Here is a 19,479-nt window from a genome sequence, read left to right as displayed (position 1 = left end):
GGAATCAAAGAGAAGCACTTATGTGATATTGCCTTGTGTTACCTGAGCATTTATGCAAGAAGATAATTTTGTAAAGTTGGTAAATGCAAATCTTCAAAATTAGCCCATCAGCATGCTTTGCAGGGCTTCTCAGTCAGTTTTACCTATTTAAATATGTTTTTCCCCAGTTTTGTTTGTTGGGGTTTTTTTGTGAAAAGTTAAATATTACCTGAATGGTTAAACTAAGAAATATTTTAATGTGCACACAATCATTCCTTTAGTCCAGATATGCAAGTGGTTAGGAATTTTATTCCCTGCTTTCAGGTTACCACAGGGCACACATTCTCTATTCAGCTTACCAAATGCAAATTTTCCTTCCTGTACGAAGTGAGTCTTTGTGCTACAACATCTATACCAAATGGCACTGACTGATTGCACGTTAGTTCTCCTGGCTCCATCTGTGCCTCACTCTTCTTGGAAAGCACAACATCCACAACGATCAGTGGTGGTTTGGCTGAAGGCAAAGTGTCACCAGCTTGGATAGAGGGGTGACACTCGCAGGGTGCCACCACCTCCGGCAAGGTCTGGACTCATAAAGCCCCACTGAACATAACGGGAAGTGACAGCACTCAGCATCTCTCAGGTGGCAAACAGCATCCCACAGAAACAAAAATCTGCTTTTTACACAAACAGAATTTGTTTTCTACAGAAAGCCTGCACCAGAAATCAATTTGTAGCCTGAAAATCTGCAATTATAATTAACAGTGCTGTTATTAATGCAATATCCTGAGGTGGTGGGTTTTAAGTCAACTACTGAGATGACAGAAGCAAGGTAAGTATTTGATAAAGCATCCCAGGGAAGAAACTTCCTGAAATACTCAGAATCTGAGTTTTAACAAAACTGGCATGTCCGGCACTGCAGAAGTCAAGATAAGAAATAAGATATTCAGCCTGGTACTGTATCTCTTCTATACAACGACAGCAAGTGTTGTGCTCAAATATGTGGGCAAAATAGTCTCTTATTACACCTGTTCAGCCCTGCCTGCACTCACATTAATTCAGGGTCAGTTACCCCTTCAGAGCTGACAGGAGAACACAGTAACTTAAAACCCCCTTCTGGTGCTTAAAGAAAATATCAAACACAGCTGAGAATTTACATTTTCTTCATATCTGGAAGAAGTAGAAAACCAGTTTTCATGTGTTCCTGTGCAAGCATCTGGTTTTTACTCATAGCAGTCAATTGTGATATGAGTGCTTTTCAAAAAGCTCCAGTTCAATGTGTCCGCTAGAAATATTGAAGCCTAAATTGCCATCATACTATCTGGAGTTAACACATTGTCACAGGGCATGGGCAAGGGAGTACAGTAGATCCCAGTGGAAGCTTCTCCTATCACTGGTAATTTTAGGTATTAACACAAATATTAATATTAAAATTGCCACTTACATTTTACTATAATTTAAACCATCCAAATTGCCTGCACTCTGTTCAATATTACAGTAAAGTAATCCCAGTGATGCCAGGAAGCAATGAAAGAGCTGTCTTCAGTTATTTCCTTTCAAATGCTTTTAATCCTATAGGGTGACCATGACCAGAGAAATTGAGAGGTGAACACTCTGAGCTGCATTTTTCCTGTTTGTTGATATTTTGATGCTATTTTCATGCACTGCAGGACTCTTCCAGGTCGCTGATCTCTTGCAGGGCATCAGTTGCACAGATCATATAGCATGAGAAATTCGACTGAACGAAGATAATCTGTATAACTATGGGAGGTGAGATTATCAAATCCTTGTAGACTGCAGTGCACAATGAATCTGCATTTACCACAAATAAATAAATAAATAAAAAGATTTAACTAAATTTAACTTAGGAGATAAACTGCAGAAAATACACTGACCTTTTTCACGTTTTTGTTTAAATCAACCAAGTTGAGCTGGAAGATGTGGTCTTTAGCCCCAATTAGCAGCCGGCCCCTCTCCTCATCTAGCAGCAGGGTTCGAAAATCAAGCCCCTCTGTAGATCCCAGGAATGGGATGCAGCTGTTTGAAAGCAGCAAGTCTGTGGGTAAAATGAAGAAAACCTTTATAATCAAAATTTTTATATATGGCTCATCTATATCTTTTATAAATATATGCAACCAGCATAGAGTATACCAGTGAGATAACTGCAGTCTTTCCAGAGTCATAATACAATTCCTGTTAATTTTGGATTGCTTTGTTTTGTTTTTTTTTTCCACTTCCAAATTGGGTAATATTTACTTTCAGAAAATATTTTTCTGTATAAAATTTTCTTAACACATTTTCTCTATGGCATAAAGGAATCAGAAATTCAACAAAAATTAGAAATAAAAAAAGACAAATCTTTGCAAAATGTGTGTTATCTCTTTCCTTCATTCTAAGAAAACTAATGTATGTTTATATCATAATACTCAGGGATACACATGATTAAGGATTAATATCTCACAATATTTGGCCCTTCAGATATGAAGCAGCAAAGAAGGTCAATGCTAGCCAAGAATAGTTACAAGCAGGAAACAGTGGTGAGAAGTGGCAGACATCAGAGACCCATAGAATGCTTCAAGTTGGAAGGGACATTTGAAGATCATCCAGTTCAACCCCCTCACTATGAGGAGGAGCATCTCTCACTAAATCAGGTAGCTCAAAGCCCCATCTGACATGGTCTTGAACAATTCCATGGATGGGGCATCCATAACTTCTCTGGGCAACCTATACCAGTGCCTCACCACCTCATCATAAAAAATGCTTCCTTATGTCCAATTTCAATCCACTCTCTTTCAATTTAAAACTACTGTGTCTTGTTCTCTCTCTACAGGCTTTGGTAAAAAGTCTTCCTTCATCTTTTTATAAGACCCCTTTATATATTGAAAGGTCACAATAAGGTCTTTTCAGAGCCTTCTCTTCTCCAGGCTGATGAGCCCCAACTCTCTCAGCCTGTTGTCACAGGTAAGGTGCTAAAGCCCTCTGATCATTTTCATGGCCCTCCTCCAGACTCATTCCAACAGGTCCATGTCTTTCTTGAACCGAGTACCCCAAAACTGAGTGTAGTACTGCAATTGGGGTCTCACCAGAGCAGAATAGAAAGGCAGAATACTCTCCCTCAACCTGCTGGCCGTGTTTCTTGTGGTACAGCCCAGGATACAGTTGGCTTTCTGGGCTGTGAGCACACATTGCTGGCTCATATCCAGTTTTTCATCTACCAGTATGCCCAAGTCCATGTCTACAGGACTGCACTCGGTCTATTCATCACTCAATCTCTTCATCTCCCAGTCTGTGTTGATATTTAGGATTGCCACGAACTAGGTACCGGATCTTGCACTTGGCCTTGTTGAACTTCACATAGTCCACATGGGCCTCCTCCTCCAGGCAATCAAGGGATCTTCAAAGATCATTATTTCAATTAAATGGAGATGATATATTAAAAGGAACGTCCGGTAGTAACATTTTTAAGATCCCTATTAAAAACACACTTTGACACTTAAGTTTTACTGTGAATTAATAGTGGCTTCAAATCTCTTCCAAAAGATAATTAAGAAAAAACATGTTACTCTATGAAACTAATGAAAGAATTTTACTTCTGTAAAAAAGCTAAAAGGCTGCAAAGTAAAAAGTCTGTACCATTTTGCTTAATGAATACCATGGTAATTCTGGATGAGGACACACCATACAGAAAAGAGCACAAGGAGAGTTAAGTCTTGTTGGGGAATCGCTAATTTGAGGGAAAAAAATAAACATGTGAATCAGTTCTTCCACAAGAAAACTCTCCAAGCTAAATGATTCAGAAAACTTCAAACAGAAAGGTAAATCCTATATTTAACTGAACATAAAATTAAGAGTATTTCCACCTTTCTGGCACTGGATGGACAATGTAGCCTTCCTGCTAGAGGAGCCAGACTTATAGCACAAGTTATTTACACTTCCTGATCATGACAAAAATTAGGGCAAGTGTTTTGCAGAAAATGTCCTGAATGAAATGAAAAACAAAAAAAAAACAAACAACAAAAAAAAAACCCGAAACAAACAAAAAAAAACCCCAAACACACAAATATTTTTCTCCAAAGTCTCTCATAAACCATGTGACAAGCAAAGCAAAGATTAAGTTCTGTTGCTGGCTAGTAAACAGCATTGTGGGAGGAAAAATATTTTATCATTATTAATCTGACTACCTGGCGTATAATTATGACAATTATTTTTTGGCTCAGCTATTTCTACTTAAGTTTGTGTGGTTTTGTCTGGCTCACTGCAGAATGTTGTCACAATAAAATCTGAAAACAAATTGCAGCTCTATCACAGCTCCTATTCCCTTAGGTGAGATTTATTTGGCAGTACTTTGGAAAAACATCTTACTTCACATTGAAAAATTAAATCCAGTGTTAAGCACTACACTGCTTTACACCAGTAATGATCTTTCTCACATATCTTTTCCGAAGACAAAGATGTCAGGGTTTATTTTCTAAATTAGTAACACTTTAAAAGATCTGGTTATTAATTGACAGTGAGATCACTTAGGAGCAACTTATGGTTACCATGGTACTATAAAAAACTCGGTTCCCTCCAAACTGCTTCTTACACTAGAGCTGGGTGATGAACAGCCTGGCTGAAGAATGACCAAGCCAGCGTAATAAAGAAATACAATTTTTTTAAGAAGGAAAAAGAAACACATCTTCTGAAGCTTAGCTCACTCCACTAGTGTGCTTTTACCCAATAAGACATAAAGATGTACTGCTTCTGACGTTTGTTGTAACTGGGTTCTTTCACTCCTGGCACATGTAGTAACTAGGTTTTCTCTTACAGAGCAGCCATTTTGAGAGAAACTCACTATGAATATTTTGTGTGTGATGTAGATGTGTCTTCATTAGATGTCATCCCTGGTACAAACTTCCTCCCTTGTTTTTTTTTTTGACTGGAGATTGTCAATACTGAATATGATAGAGCTGTTTATTGGCAAGAGGTTCTCTGACGCTAGCCACAGCACAATAGGAGGTTTTATCTCCCTTGGGCTATTAAAATTCTTAAATACTGTTTATCAGCTGAGCATTGCTGGAGTACATAATTTCTGAGTAATTACCTTTCTTTTCTCCACCCATTATGGAAGAGCTGGCTGCATTACTAGGTTATCTGATCCACTGTATATAATAATAAATGTCTTAGAAATCCCTATTTCACAACTGTGTCCCAATTAGTAGACAGGATGAAGGGAAGTAGATGAATATAGGATCACAATATCACCTGATTAATCATTCACAGGCATTAATATGAATAAACAGGAGAGACTCATGAATTTCACAGGCTACTGTGTTTCAGCAATCCATATCACTGTGTTACTTCTAAATCTCTTGTGATGACAAGCTTCCAGTCATACCATAGTGCTCGCCTGTGGGACATGAGTAAATAAGATGCAGAATATGAGGGAAAATTCCTTTACATCTCCAGCCATGGGAATTTGATCCGAGGAAGGATAAATGATATGTTTGTGCAAATGCTCTAAAGCACTTTCACTGCTTAGAGTCATGCAAAGCATGGGACTTTGCAAGGGTGTCACTTGCCAAAATATAGACTTGATCCTCCACATACTTGAAAGATGATGACTGAGACTGCTCTCCACTTCCCATTTCATTCTTATTCGGAAGGAATGATCTCTGAAGTGACCATCCCAAGTGGAAATTTGTCATCTCTTGCTTAATACTTACAGAATTTCTCAGTAAAAAAAAACCAACTGGAACAGTTACAACAGTGAGAGAAAAAGCTGCCTCATGACTGAAATGCACAAGTGGGAATGAGCCCTGCCTGCTGCCTTGTGCAGTCATTTGTTTCACTGCATCATTAGGAAAATATCTGTAAAATATTCCAGACTGGAATGACAGTAGTGCACTCCGCTTTCTTACTGACACAAATGACAACACAAGCTACAAAGTGGTGATGAATCATGTTTGGGTAGTTATTTACTAACTATTGAAAATAGCTTGGAAATAAGATTGAATATAAAGGCTGCATAATTTTTATATACAGTAAAAAACAAATGTCACATCACTTTCCTCTAGGTAGGAGCAAGTCCTTTCACTGCTGGAGAATACCCATGAAGACTTACATGGATATTGTAGAAATTCTGAACCATATTTCATATATGTCAATATAGCATAAATACAGCCATTTAGAGAATTCCTAAAGTATTCTGAGTTTAAAAGATCCAGTTGACCTCAGATGTATTTGTTCAGAACAAATTCCCATCATTATATTGCCCTTGCCTTCAAAACACGAGCAATCCTTCATTTCAGACTTTTATTTCCTTCAGAATGATGCACAAATGGTTAGAGTATTTGCAAGCACCTGCACCTGCACTTTTCAACTAACTGCATCTTCAGAAGGAATTCTGAAACTGAGCGTTCTCTAGAGATAAACACGTCACCTTGAGGCAAGACAGAGAATTTTGCTACACTTTATGGCCCATTTATCTGTGGACAGATAAAACAGCAGCAGGCTGTCCTGCTACTTCTACTCATCCTCTCTGGTAGCAGCTGTACAAAACATGACAGTTTTAAATTCTTATTCCGTTTGGGCTTCGTTGATGAAGAAAGTAGGAAGTAAGATAAATTGACTTTGCTTCACACTTGGAGCAAATGAGAATTTTGTTGGGGATTTCAGTGTCCAGGATTTAAACCTGTAAGGAGTTTTCTGAAGTAAACCCAAGGTACAGTTGGCTACAGAAACTCAGATCTGACTAACAGTTCTTCTGACACTACTGACAAGTGCTGACAGTTCTCTTCGTAGGATTCATTTTACTCAAACCTGCTTTCAGACTGTACATCTGACACCAGGACTTGCTCCATTCAGCCTACAGCTGTTATAGATGAAAGATGTTTTTAAATTGGTCAGATATCTTAACAATACTTCCACTTTAACATTTTTCTCACTGTGTTCAAATGTATGTCAGCTTCCTAATGAGGGTAATGTTCATAACAAAGTAGAAAGATTCTTATACAAAAAAGTGGGAGACTTTGAACTGTAGTGGCATGAACAGCTCTGGTGTAATACCAAGGTCCAATTTCATGGGCCTGAAAAACACAATAATATTGATACTAACAGGCTGAAGAGAGACACAGGGCACTGTGAGGTATTCCTGAAGGTGAATTGACAATGAAGAGTTAATACCAAATAGATGTACTTGCTCAGTTACTTCATTAGTGCCTCCATTTTCAAGACTTAAGAGAACAGTTCAGTGACAGAAAAAATCCAGATTTATAGTCTATCATTGCTATTATTAGATGCTATTTGTAATTTCCACACCAGTGTCATTGTATACTACACACCAGTTATAACCAGCACCTGAGTAACACAATTTTTATGGAAACACTGAATAGCTGTACATTCCACCCTTCCCTTTCCTCTGCATGCTCCACAAGCACTTGCACTTGCATCAAAACTCAGAGCCAGACCATCAGTTTAACCACCTGCAACAATTTTATCAGTGGAAAATCTGGCCCTGGGTGTATAGCAAGAAGCCATGGGGACTATACTTCTCCCTGATTTCTAGCATTGCTACAGAGGCCACACAAGCAGCATGGTCAGTCTGTAAAGCTAAATAAGACATAAAGTCCTAATGGCACATACTCTTGTGAAAGGGGCTGAGGAGAGCTGGAGATAGTGCACGAGCAAGGGCAGGTCTATGCACCAGGGAGCAGATGAGAGGGGAAAGAATGGGTATGGGGAGAAGGGAGTGTGTCTGGGGAGAAGGGAGCAGTCGTACTCAGTCCAGAAGCATCATGTTGTAATGTTGGCTCAGCTGCCATGAAACCACCGTCTGAGAGAGCCTGTAACATCTCCTAAGTGCTGATGCCCCCTCAACGCCCTTCACACCGTTCCCCTGAGAGCAAGGGCATTTCCTCAGAACTGGCTTTGAAAAGCTCTTCTAGTTTCTTGACTCAACCAAGATACATTCAGATGGACATGCAGGCAGAGCAGAAACAGTAAAGGAGGTGAAACCAGGTCTGGGAAACAATAATCAGCTCACCAATGTGACTTGCTACCTGGGGAGCAAAGACAGTATTTGGCTGGGCTGAAGGGACTGTGGAGGGAGCAGTGCCTGCACAGGAAAGGAGGCCAAGGCCAGGGACCTCTGCGAGCAAATTTACCTGTCACTGCAACAGAGATTTCTGCTGTTGGCAGCAAACCTGCTTTAGGAGGTTCCTACTTGCTCTCCATGCATATAACTGCTTGTTCCCGTCCCCACAGGGAGGTTCCCTCTCTGACGTAGGCCAGATAAGCTTTCTTTCCCATGCTCTGAATGAGGAAGGGGAACTTTTGTAAGAAGATTTTAGATGTTTCTACCATCATGACTTCTGGTTAACAAAGCAAAATTAGTAGCCCTGCTCTGAAGTGCTACAGAAGTGCAGTACAGACACGTGACAGCTGTAGGGAATCACCGTTTAAGTCACTTAGTCATTATTTCAGATACCTGCATCAGATGGACATTCTCTAAGAAAATGTGGTTTAAATATAAAAAATAACTGTTTTCAGGAAATTTCAAAAGGCTTTGAGACTTTTCTCTTTTTATTATTTTTCTTTTTTTACCCCTGTTTTACACACATACACATATATATTTATAGTATCAAAAAGCAAGCGAGCCAGCAAGTAGAACAAGGTAGCTAAATTGGCTAAAACAAAGGTAGGTTTGCAAAACAGTTTTGCACTGGCAATAGTAAAGAACGCCTCGGAGCAATGAAAATAAACCCAATTCCCATTCTAATACCTTGAACTAGACTACATATTTACTATGGTAAACTAGATTTACTATGGCAAATATAATTAGGCTATATATTTTCCTATGGTAAAATGAATTAGAATTATCGGTTATGCTTTCTGATATTGACATGAATTAAGTTCTTATAAAGCCATTAAAAGCAGGGCTCATTGAATATCAGCATTAATTCCCTAATAAGCTAGATTTTTGTCTTGGAGATGTGCCAAGCAACCTCTATCAGATTCAGAGTCCCACCTGCAGATGTTCAGGTGGACCCAGTACATGCCCTGTAGACTTGGGTAACATTGCAACAGCAGTGTAGTTACTAAAAGCAACAGGACAACGGATCTCAGAGATGTGTGCCTGCACAAGGAAACCATGTGCTGCAGCATATTAGTTCCAGAGCAACAGGAAAGCAGGTTCAAAGCTCCAGCTCCTACGAAGTGCACACCCGTCAGTAGATCTGGAATGGACCCTAAGAAGTTTCCTTTACAAGGCAAACAGAAGCCCCTCCCAACCTAATTTCAAATATAAAATTGGGTGACATGACCTGTGGATGCTCTAGCATCCACAAAGTTATAAGCTTTTATTTCATATTGTAGGCAGGTCATTTTTTATTATTAATATTTATATCCATTATGTCATATAGGCTAAGGTTGTGTTACATATTTAATGAGATATATTTTTCAAGAAAATCCAGAGTGCATGGATGATGCAGAGAATTTGTAAAGTCACTCTAATCGTGCCAGATAAATTAAACACAAAATTTCAGTGTCTTCAGTAACCTCTCAGCTGCCAAACTCTATGGTTCAACGGCAAATTATTTTGGGACAGCCAGGATTTGGATCACAAAGTAGATTGTCTATTTTCTCAAAAAAGGTATCTCTGTCACTCCCATCCTTGTTAAAATGTCTCTGTTAAGCAGAGCTACACAATCCTTCTGACTCTCCGACAGCGCACTGGTATGATAAAGGAAATTTTGCCTCTTTCTGCTATCTCTTTGTGTATTTATGTCCAAAGGACTCTGAGTACAGAACAGTCCTCCTCCCCTTATTCCCTCAGTCGCTCTGTGAGGAACTCAGATATAAGTGGAACAGCAGAAATCGGGAGGGAGGAAAGGGAAATAGGATGTGACTCGAGGAGGACCTGCGTGGTGACCACAGATGTCCACTGCTAGACAGACACTGACGTCAGGAGGATCATGCCCTCAAATTAGTGCATAGAAAGAGAACAGGGTTGGGAATTTTGAAATTCATCTGAGTTGGATTTACTTAACAGATGTCGTTAGTAAACATGCAATTAAAAAATAGATTTTTGAAAGAACCCTCTTCAGAGCTGATGCCACTGACCATGTGTCTTCCCCACATTCTTCTAGGGGACCAGTTTTTTACACTGTCCCATCCTCCTTTTTGCAAGAGACAAATCATTCTTCCTTTTTGTGTTTTTTCTCTCATCTTTTGAGATTTAATAAAGTCAAGATTCAGCAGAATAGTTTGGTATTTTGTGAACACAATTCTTTTTTTATCCAATTGAGGCCCTATTGTGATCATGAAAAAATTAAAACTGTTGTGAACTACAGGCTGTTTACACTGTTAAGAGGTTGATACGGGTCAATTCTCTAAGGTTATTCTTAGTTCAACTGCTATATAAACTGTTGATGTCACTGACTGGAGGCTGCTCTCCAGGACATTATATATATATGATAATTATATGACAGAAAATGCAACATATGGTTGGATCTGACCTTCAAGTTCACTAGTGTAAGAAAGGAAAAAAAATTCTGTAAGAAACTTGCTGTTTTTCCCATTACCAAATTGTTATAAATGCCTTCAAGTTTATACTTAGTCTACAGAACATACAAAAGTCTTTCCTCACATGGACAGCAGTGCCCCATCCATCTTCAAGCCAGGGTACATTGTAAGTCTCAATGATCGTTGCCTCCAGAAAGCATTTTTGAGACAAAACAGACAAAGTCTTTTGCATAACTAGACAATCATCCAAAACTGGGATCTTCGCTCTCACATAAACATTTTGTTTCTCTGCAAAACAGTCTGAGACAGATTTTTCTGAGAAATAACAAATCATCAAAAATGAATCTAACAGCAAACAAGGGACTAAAGAAAAGCACCACTTCCTCACTTAGCCCACTTTGCTTGATCTTCATGAGCATTCAGATTTACAGTTGCTGATATTGCCACAAGAGCAGGCTTTTGTTGGTTTTAGTTTTTCTTCCTGTAGAGCAAGCACAGCTGCAAAATGCAAGCTCATTTCTAGGCTTATTTGTACACCACTAGTTCCAACCATTCATAGTTGTGCAACACCCCGTTGGGGTACTGGGGTTGCTGCAGTGTCACAGATAGTTTAAGTGAGGCTCATGGAGCTGCACAATTGTAACTATGTTTTATATGTATAATGAAACAATGCATGACGTGGAAATAAGCCAGCTACACTGAAACAGAACAAACTAACAGCTCCGATGCAACAGTTAAGCATCTCATCAGTTATAAAATAAAACAAGTTTAAAGCAAAAACTATACAGAGAACAGGATGCTTGACATTTTAAAGTAGCATGTTCAAAGGACCATTTTTAGAACATTAAGGAAGTGTACTCATCTAATCAAGTTCTCAAAAGAATTCCTGCCACCAAAATGTTCTCCTCTGCTTTTTCACCATGTTGTAAGAATGGATCACTGTTAGGGGGAAATTCTTAGAGGGAAGAAAATTCTGTGTACAAAACATTGCATGAAACTAAACAATCCTTAAATGGGGCTATTTTCCACATGGAACTGATGATTTAGCATTGTCATCCTTCAGCAGAGGAGAAAGAACTGCCTGTCTTTAGTTTACTTATTTAAGGTTAAAAAAGAGACAAGGAGTGTAAATTTGATCGTGCTTCAATTTACTTCAGTGGCAAAGCTCTTGCCATGACTTTAGTGGGAGTGAGACTGCAGCTTAATTCATTCAATATGGAGAAGAACAAACCAGTTGAAAATAATGTTCTTGTTTATTATATTTAAATTACTACCATAGTTGTTTTTAACAGTGTTAAGTAAGTCCTGTTTTAAAAGCCAAAGGTTGCCTTCAGTGGTGCCTGTTCCTATGTACTGTGTCACAATGCAGGATCCTGGTCCTCTGGCCAACTCACCACTGCTCCCAGCAAGCATGGCTCACTCTGGGACATGGCCACATTCCCACATGGGAATGATATATGTTTGTGGATGTCAGTGTGGATAGGTCACTGTGACAATATCCAAACCTGGTCTAGGGCATCCCTTCCAGCCAAGAAACCAGGGTGCACACTTGGGTAATATAAATGCATTCATTGAGAACACAGCTACACTTATTAAGACATTCATGAAAAGCAGCAAAGTAAAGTGAATCAACAGGTTAAATTTGCTGTTAGGAATCTGCATTTCTACTGGGAAATTTTAAGATAACCACAAATTGAAAGAAGTTGAATTTTATTTCTTTTCTTTCTAGAAGACAATCAGCCTTCTGGTCTGGCTATTCACTGCCTCTCCCTATAAAGTAAAACGTAGAAACACACACACAAAATCTGTATGAAAGTACCTGTCAGTGAATTAACAAAGATTATTACTCAAAAGATAGACATAAATAAGACTGTCTATACTGTATGAATTAAACATGTCCACATGTGTAAATTAGGACACAGATCCTCCTGTTCTTTAGTAACAGAACTGATGTTCTCCTGTAAATGACATTAATGAATGAGACTGGTTTATGAAAATCTTCTGCATTTGTTGTAGAGGTCAGAATGAGGATATTAAATGAGGTAGCAGACAATGAGGATGTGCTGCTTAGGGAAGCTGAATGTCACTTCTGTGCTTGGGGAGTTCTACAATTTGCATGAAGGTCACACGGTATCTCCAGCTACATGACAATTACTGATAAATACACACTGTTGCTCTGACACTGAATGCAGGACTATAGAAAGACCATTAAAATATGGAATACTACTGAAAAATCATCCCCTGATTTTCTAAAGATAGTAATCTTCTATTAGAAGACAATTTGTTACCTTCTCCTAATATTAAACATAACATAAATATAATAAGAATATCTCATAATCTTGTAAAAGTGTTTAAGAGATATAGATTAATTAAGTCTATGCAGTGAAAACACCCTAGAAATATCACAAGTACAGTCATAATTTCTGAGATATCAATGACATGAACCAGTACCTAAAAGCTAAAGACTAAGTGAAGAAGATAAAAAGAAATATTGAAGAATTATTCAATTAATGGAACAGGGAAAATGTGGGCTGAGGATGTTAATATGATAAAGATCATATTAACAAAGGCAGAAAACACATGTACTACAAGATATTTTAATTTAATTGCATGTAGTTTTAGTTTTATATGTGCACAATTTTTTTAAAATACATTTTTAGAACTGAGGCAAACAATAACTGAAATCTATCATATGACATTATATTAATTCCTTCACTGGAATATCTGTATCTTAACATTTTAAGCACAGATTTCCACCCCGTAAGTTATTTCACAGAAGACAAAACCCTACATCTACCATTCAGAGAAGTTCTAAAATTTTAATTGCTGTCTGAATGCGAAGGAGCTGTGATGCACTGTGGTTTATTGAAGCACTCCCGTGGTTACAGACACTTCTTTTAGCTACCCTACCGTCTTGTCTCCCTCTCCCTTGATCCACCACTGACTTATTGTCTCTCTCTCTTTCCTCTGTGTTCCTTTAATACCATTCCCTCTTTTTATTTATCTCTTTTTGTCCCCCATGCTTCTGCACCCTCAACATTCATCACCTGGCATTCCCTTTCTTCTCCTTAGTGCTACAGGGCTCGGGAAGAAGCAGTTTCCCAGCCCTCAGCTGAGGTGTGCTGGGCTGGGAGACACAGTAACTGCAGAGCAAAGTCCTACTTGCTTCCAGCTTTCCTGCCCCAGTGAATGCTCAGTTCTTCTGGGAAGATGGAGCTATGCCATCCCACAAACACATTTCTCCTAGAAGGGGACGAACCCTTCTCTTCAAAGACACATGTGTGACCAGGTCTTTGAAGCTGCCTGATCCTGATGTGTCCAGTCTTGGTCAGTTTTCCATAAAGAAGGAAAAGAGCCCTGTATGCTCCTCCTTATGATATTTCAAATCTTAGTTCCAAAGAACAGAGATGCCAGGACTTGTCAGTGGCGTTACTTGTAACAATTTTATGAGAACTGGCAAGACAGTTCATTTCTCCTACATCTAATTCTCAGAAACCTTGGAATTATTCTAGCTGAAATACTTGGGGGAGGAATGTAGACTTAATTCCAACTATAATTAATGGTCAGGAGATCTGACATGATGTTATCAACAACAAAAATATGATTTAATTACAATAAGCCATACTGACAACATTTACAATACATAAGTATAAAAAAACTGTAATAATGTTTTTCTTCCATGTGGAAAAAGAAAAATACATCCCGTTCCCCCCCAAAAAAATTAAGAGAAGGCACAATAAATTCTGATAATTCTCTTTCTTCTGGATTTTCAGTTCCATCACTGCTTTCCAAATTAAGATTTATGTACGATTTTCTATCTGTATCTGTTGTTGATTTTCCCCCCCCTGCAGGAATATAGGTGGATAAGCTTGGACAGGAAACTGTATCCCTCAAGCCAAACTGAAAGGTTTATAAAGTTGCTAATAAAAGTTTGGGTCAGGGCCTAAATATCAATCATCCACTCATTGTCTTTTTAAACGAGCTCAGGCATTTTCCCAACCACTCCCAGCAGGTCTCTGCCACTATTTTAAACTAAGATTTCAGTCATTTCTTTTTTCCCTGTGTTGACCTCAATAATTTTTCTTTCTCCTCCCATCCTTACCTGCCAAATGCATCCATCAGGATTTTGCCAAAGGCTGTCTGCTTTTGAAGTTTAGAGGAATTCGCTAATCGTGAGTGTCAAATCCACAATAAATGCCATTGCCATATGGTATATGCTGCTTTGGGGAATTATCTCAAAAGGCCTGGCTGTGAGAAGGCTGGTTGTATGTTAGGAGGGGTTTATTGCTAACTTTCATAACTCATGTCATGTTCTTTCAGTTTCTGTATTCATTGGCCTCCGCGAGTGCAACTGTTTCCTGAATTTATAAAAATGTTGTCAAGATCCCTTGATCTCGCTTCCTCTGTCTCTCTCACAGAAACACATCCAAACACATCCATACACAGTGGAATAGCAAAAGCACAGTGGCATACAAATCTAGCAAAAGAGAAGCTTGTAAATAAATAGCATGTCACTCTGCTTACTCAATAAATTCCTCAGCGTGTTAAACTCATGATAAACATATCATAAGCCCTGACAAAGGTTTTACAGCCTGTCCCATCACACCATCACGAGTGTAATTCTGCAATGCATAGGAAGACGTAAGTTTGAAAAACAGAGCAGAAATAGCTCCCATAAGGGCAGGGTGCTGACATAGCTGAAACATAACTAACTGGGAAGCATTTGTTTGGGTTAAAGAAGACAATATCAGTGACATATCTCTGTGCCTGTGGTGTGCTGTACTTTCTAAGCAACAAGAAATCTAACCTCTATAAAAAATTGTCCATTAATACATAAATACATCTGTTTAAACCCCTCAGCCTCTAACATTCTCCACAAGAACCACACACAAGACTAAGAAATTCCACAGATAAACACACTTTTGTGACTCAAAGAAGTAAGGAAAAAAAAAATGCATATCAAGAATACAAAAAAATTATTACAAAAATAAATTACACCGTCCTTTGAAACACTTGTGGCAGCTCCCTCAACTGTCTCTGATGCTCGAGGAAGGTGTGAATGTTCTCCATGTCCCACCTCATCTCCACCAGCCACATGGGAATGTCTCCAATGGGCCTCAGGATGTTTCAAGTAGCACTAGAAGCTTATGTTTAGGCAGTGACTCCCCTCTAATTTATGTATAGTATGTTAACATCCTCTTGGAACAAATAGAAATAATGGTTTAAAAAGCCAGTTATATTTCAGAAACATGTGCCCCTACACATACACTAAAAAGAGAATTTAATACTGTCCCTAGGCAGAATTCATCCATCTTTAAGGCTTATATTATGTATTTCTGGGAACTGTAGGGACAGTGTTTTGCTTTCCTGATTAATAATACAAATGAACTGCTGGCAACATCACATCAAAACAAAAGTGGCAGAATCAGAAAAACTACTGAAAAGTTTACCTTTATAGGAAAGCTTCAGTCTCGGGATGTTTTGTTTTGACGTTCCAATGACTGGAAGGAACAGCATCACTAAAGATAGTAGACTGCAGGCATGTGGCGCTTGCAAAGCTCTCATTCTGCTCCCTTCTTCTGTACCTTCTTTTGCACTATGGTGAAATATCTTCCCACTTTTCAAACAATCCAAGTTTAATCTGGAAGAAAAAAAGAAAACATCTGTAGATCTCCATTTTTCTATAAACAATAATTCTGTGAGCAAGCCAGACCTATCTTTAAAGAGTAACTGATTTAGTATCTTCGTTACAGAAGTATTAGTTCATCTAATATAAATAAAAATGTTCTAAATCTGTTTCTTTAATACTAAATTTGCACATTTTGACACTGGAAAAATATGTAAATTTTTCAAACACCAGTGTCTAGCACGGCTGAAGTTCAAGCACAAATTAAATTAATGCAGTATCCATAAAAAGAATATTTTCCGCTCAAAAGTGACCATGTAACTTGTTAGTTCATACTGCTCCACTGGATATCTTAATGTTTTATAACTTTCTTAATCTCAGTACAACAGCTACTTTATATTTATGCTATGGCTAGAATGAACCATAATATCTCAGATACCATGGGGGTACAAACTGAGTTAACAGTGAGTACATTCTCATCATAAACTTTCATAAATAAACTAAGAAAATTGTATAGAGCAAGCAGTTGTGTTTTATTTTAATAGAGAAAAAAAGTCAACGTGGATGGCAGATTTAAAAGTGCTTTCAGTATAGTATTTCCAGCAGAATAACTGCCTCAACTCATTCACCAAAATGTCCTATAAACTTTAATGAGTGTTTCATACAGAGGTCAATAGGCTGATATGGGACTTCATTAGCACAGCGTGCAACTTAGCCATCTTTGCAACACTTTTCACTTAATAACAGTCATTCATATTCCATAAATCTTGAAGTGTTTTACAAATGAAAGCAATTATCACTGTCCTTATTTTCCCTATGCAAAAACGGAATCATAAAGCTGCAGTGAACCTATTTTCTCAAGGTCACACAGCCACTACAAATTTTTTAGTTGAAAAAAGCAACAGCAACCCTGGTGTCCCATTTGTACCTAGTTATCAGGTATCTCTTTTGCCCAATAACTCCAGTTTTGCACATGAAATCATTTGAAATGTCATCCTGAGTTCTGAATGCAGAACTTGATGGTTAATAAATCACAGAGATCAGAGTATGAAAATATTTGTGAGACCAGATCCTTCCCCCTGCAAGTGCATGATGCCAGAGGTCAAGGGAGATGGTTGGTGAAATGACAAATGTCAGTGTTTGAGTAATGCCGTAAAGCAAGGAGTAAGGAAATGTTATGGTTAGTGGAGAGATTAATGGCCCATGACTTGCCATGAAAATTCTTTTGTGAAAGGTACTGGAACTGCTTGATTAAAAGACTAATCCTAATGCCCACATCAACCAGCACTTGCATGGACATCAAAGGAGAGGTTTCTTGTAAGCCCATGAGAGGTGCAGGGGCTCGTGGCCCCTGAGCCTCTCCCCTGGTCTGACACTCAGCTCGCTGCAGTGCTGGTGTCAGAGCACCCAGAATCAACTTGGCACCTTGTGATGCAGACAGTCCATCCTTCCTAGCATGAAAGGACGGAGAGGGAACCCCTTCAGTTCTCTCCACCACAGGAGATCTCTCTCAGATGAAGCTCAGTCTTTCTGAGCCTCCAGACCACCTGTCAATATCAAAGGGTGCAGGAAGGGCATGGCAGGGAAAGAGACAGAGGGAAATAATTCCTAAAAACCCCAAAGCATCATTCCTATTGCAGAACTCTGAGCTTCTTTCTTCTCAGTCCCTTCCCCAACACTCACATCCAGTGTCTGAATGTCACTACATCTTCATGAGATGACATGGAAAGAAAATAAAACAAATGTGAAATGCTTCTGCTTCATCTTTCCCTTCCCTTCCCTTCCCTTCCCTTTATTACAGTATTGGATCCTAAGAGAAGATCCTTATTCCTTCTGTGCCAATACATCTATTTGAGGGTGGACCTTGAAGGACTACTGTTGATTAGACTATCTTGGGTTATATCACCCTAAAGAAATTTATTTAGAGGTAAGAAGGGGAAAAGAAGGGGAGGGAGGAAGGGGAAGATTGTAAAACGATGAGACACCAGCCCTGTTCCTCTCCAGTAGGATGATAGTGACAAACCATACTTCACAAAAAAGCAATTAAGAAGGAGCCAGTCTCACAGCAAATATGTTGAGAACTCATGGCCTGAGGGTCTGGGCCTCAGCCAACAGGGGTCTCACCAAAGGATTTGGGGCTCATTTTCCTGAGGCAAAATACAGTGAAGAATCAGGACTAAATTTGGCACTTACAGAAAAAAACGAAACACCAGTTGCTGGAATGCACTGTCTTTTGCTGAACTTGGGCCTTGGCCACACCCCCCAACCTCATTTTTTCATGTAGTTTTCTTTTGCTAATGGGAACCTTCCTTACTTTTCCCCCCTTCCCCTTTTATTTGAATAATGTCTGTGAAAAACCATTTGCTGTCACAAGGCGGTTAGTTTGTACTGGAGGCAGCTGCTCTGTGAGCTCAAGCCAACACTGTCCTGTCTTAAATTCACTGCAATCTGGCCAGATTTTCACATATATTTTTAGTTTATGATGATCCTCTAATACAATTTCAGCTTCTACACAGAGTCTTTCCAACAGTCTAATGAGTAGCTCAGGTTAATGAACTTCAGAGCAACTAAATTGCCATTAATCTTGGGGAAATATCCTTCCTCTGTAACACATGTAATGTTAATCAGTGTCCTATGCTTAAAAGACCCACAGTCACATTGCTCAGAAGCAGACTCCTGAGCAGAAATAAAATATAAAACCTAAAAGCAAATCTGACTCCCCCATTCTTTCCTCCCCTGAAAAGTAAGAAGAGTTCTGTCATGGAAGGAAAAATTATAGTTTCCTTTAGTTCTTCAATACTTTTGCTAAGCACCAGCATGTTCTAAAACTTCCTCATCGTGAACAGTCCCAAAATAAATGAGGAAAAAGAGTCTGAAAAGAAAACTGCTGAGGCTAAAGCTGCTTTCCCACCTTGGCTTCAGCTAGGAAATATCTGCACTGTGTTAATTATCACCTGCAAGACTGACTGTGGAAGGAAGTTATGCACACACCTCGCTGAAATAGGGGCATTTCCAGTGGAATAAAAGAGCTTTTATTTGCCCCACGTAGGGATGGGAGGCGAGAGGCTGAAGAGGGGCCAAGGAGCCCGGCTCCATCCTGCTTGGACCTCCCTGGGGGGCTCATAAATTTGTAATGGGCTGTAGGTTAAACTGCCAAAAGACAAAAAGCTGAACTGCTGGTGTCCTGCCATCCTGACACAGAGAGGCAGCTGGACCTGACTGGCACAGGCGTGATGTCACGTCCCCTAAACGAGGTGTCACCTCCCTGCAATTGGTCAGATTTAGTGGAGCCTATAAAACAGATTGCTCCGAAGCTACTGTCTGAAACAAGAAAACCTGGAGCCAATTTACTAAACATAATTTATTCCAGG

The 19,479-nt window shown here is 39.0% G+C and overlaps 1 protein-coding gene across 4 annotated transcripts in view; it reads right to left on the bottom strand.

Annotated features, from left to right (window-relative positions):
- Positions 1-19,479, bottom strand: part of SEMA3D (semaphorin 3D) — a 138,203-nt gene that overhangs the window by 77,020 nt on the left and 41,704 nt on the right. For all 4 annotated transcript variants that reach the window (XM_051795280.1, XM_051795281.1, XM_051795284.1 and 1 more), the window contains exons 2-3: positions 15,933-16,123; positions 1,875-2,035 (exon numbers count right to left, since the gene is read on the bottom strand). In XM_051795280.1, the coding sequence (XP_051651240.1) occupies positions 1,875-2,035; positions 15,933-16,123 (352 nt within the window). The remainder of the gene's footprint in view (positions 1-1,874; positions 2,036-15,932; positions 16,124-19,479) is intronic.

This window comes from Manacus candei, unplaced genomic scaffold (assembly GCF_025592945.1).
Source record: "Manacus candei isolate 608988 ecotype Guabito, Panama unplaced genomic scaffold, ASM2559294v1 h1tg000042l, whole genome shotgun sequence".
NCBI classification, from domain to species: Eukaryota; Metazoa; Chordata; class Aves; order Passeriformes; family Pipridae; genus Manacus; species Manacus candei.
Note: the sequence above shows the minus strand (reverse complement) of the source record. Positions and strands in the feature narration are given on the sequence as shown.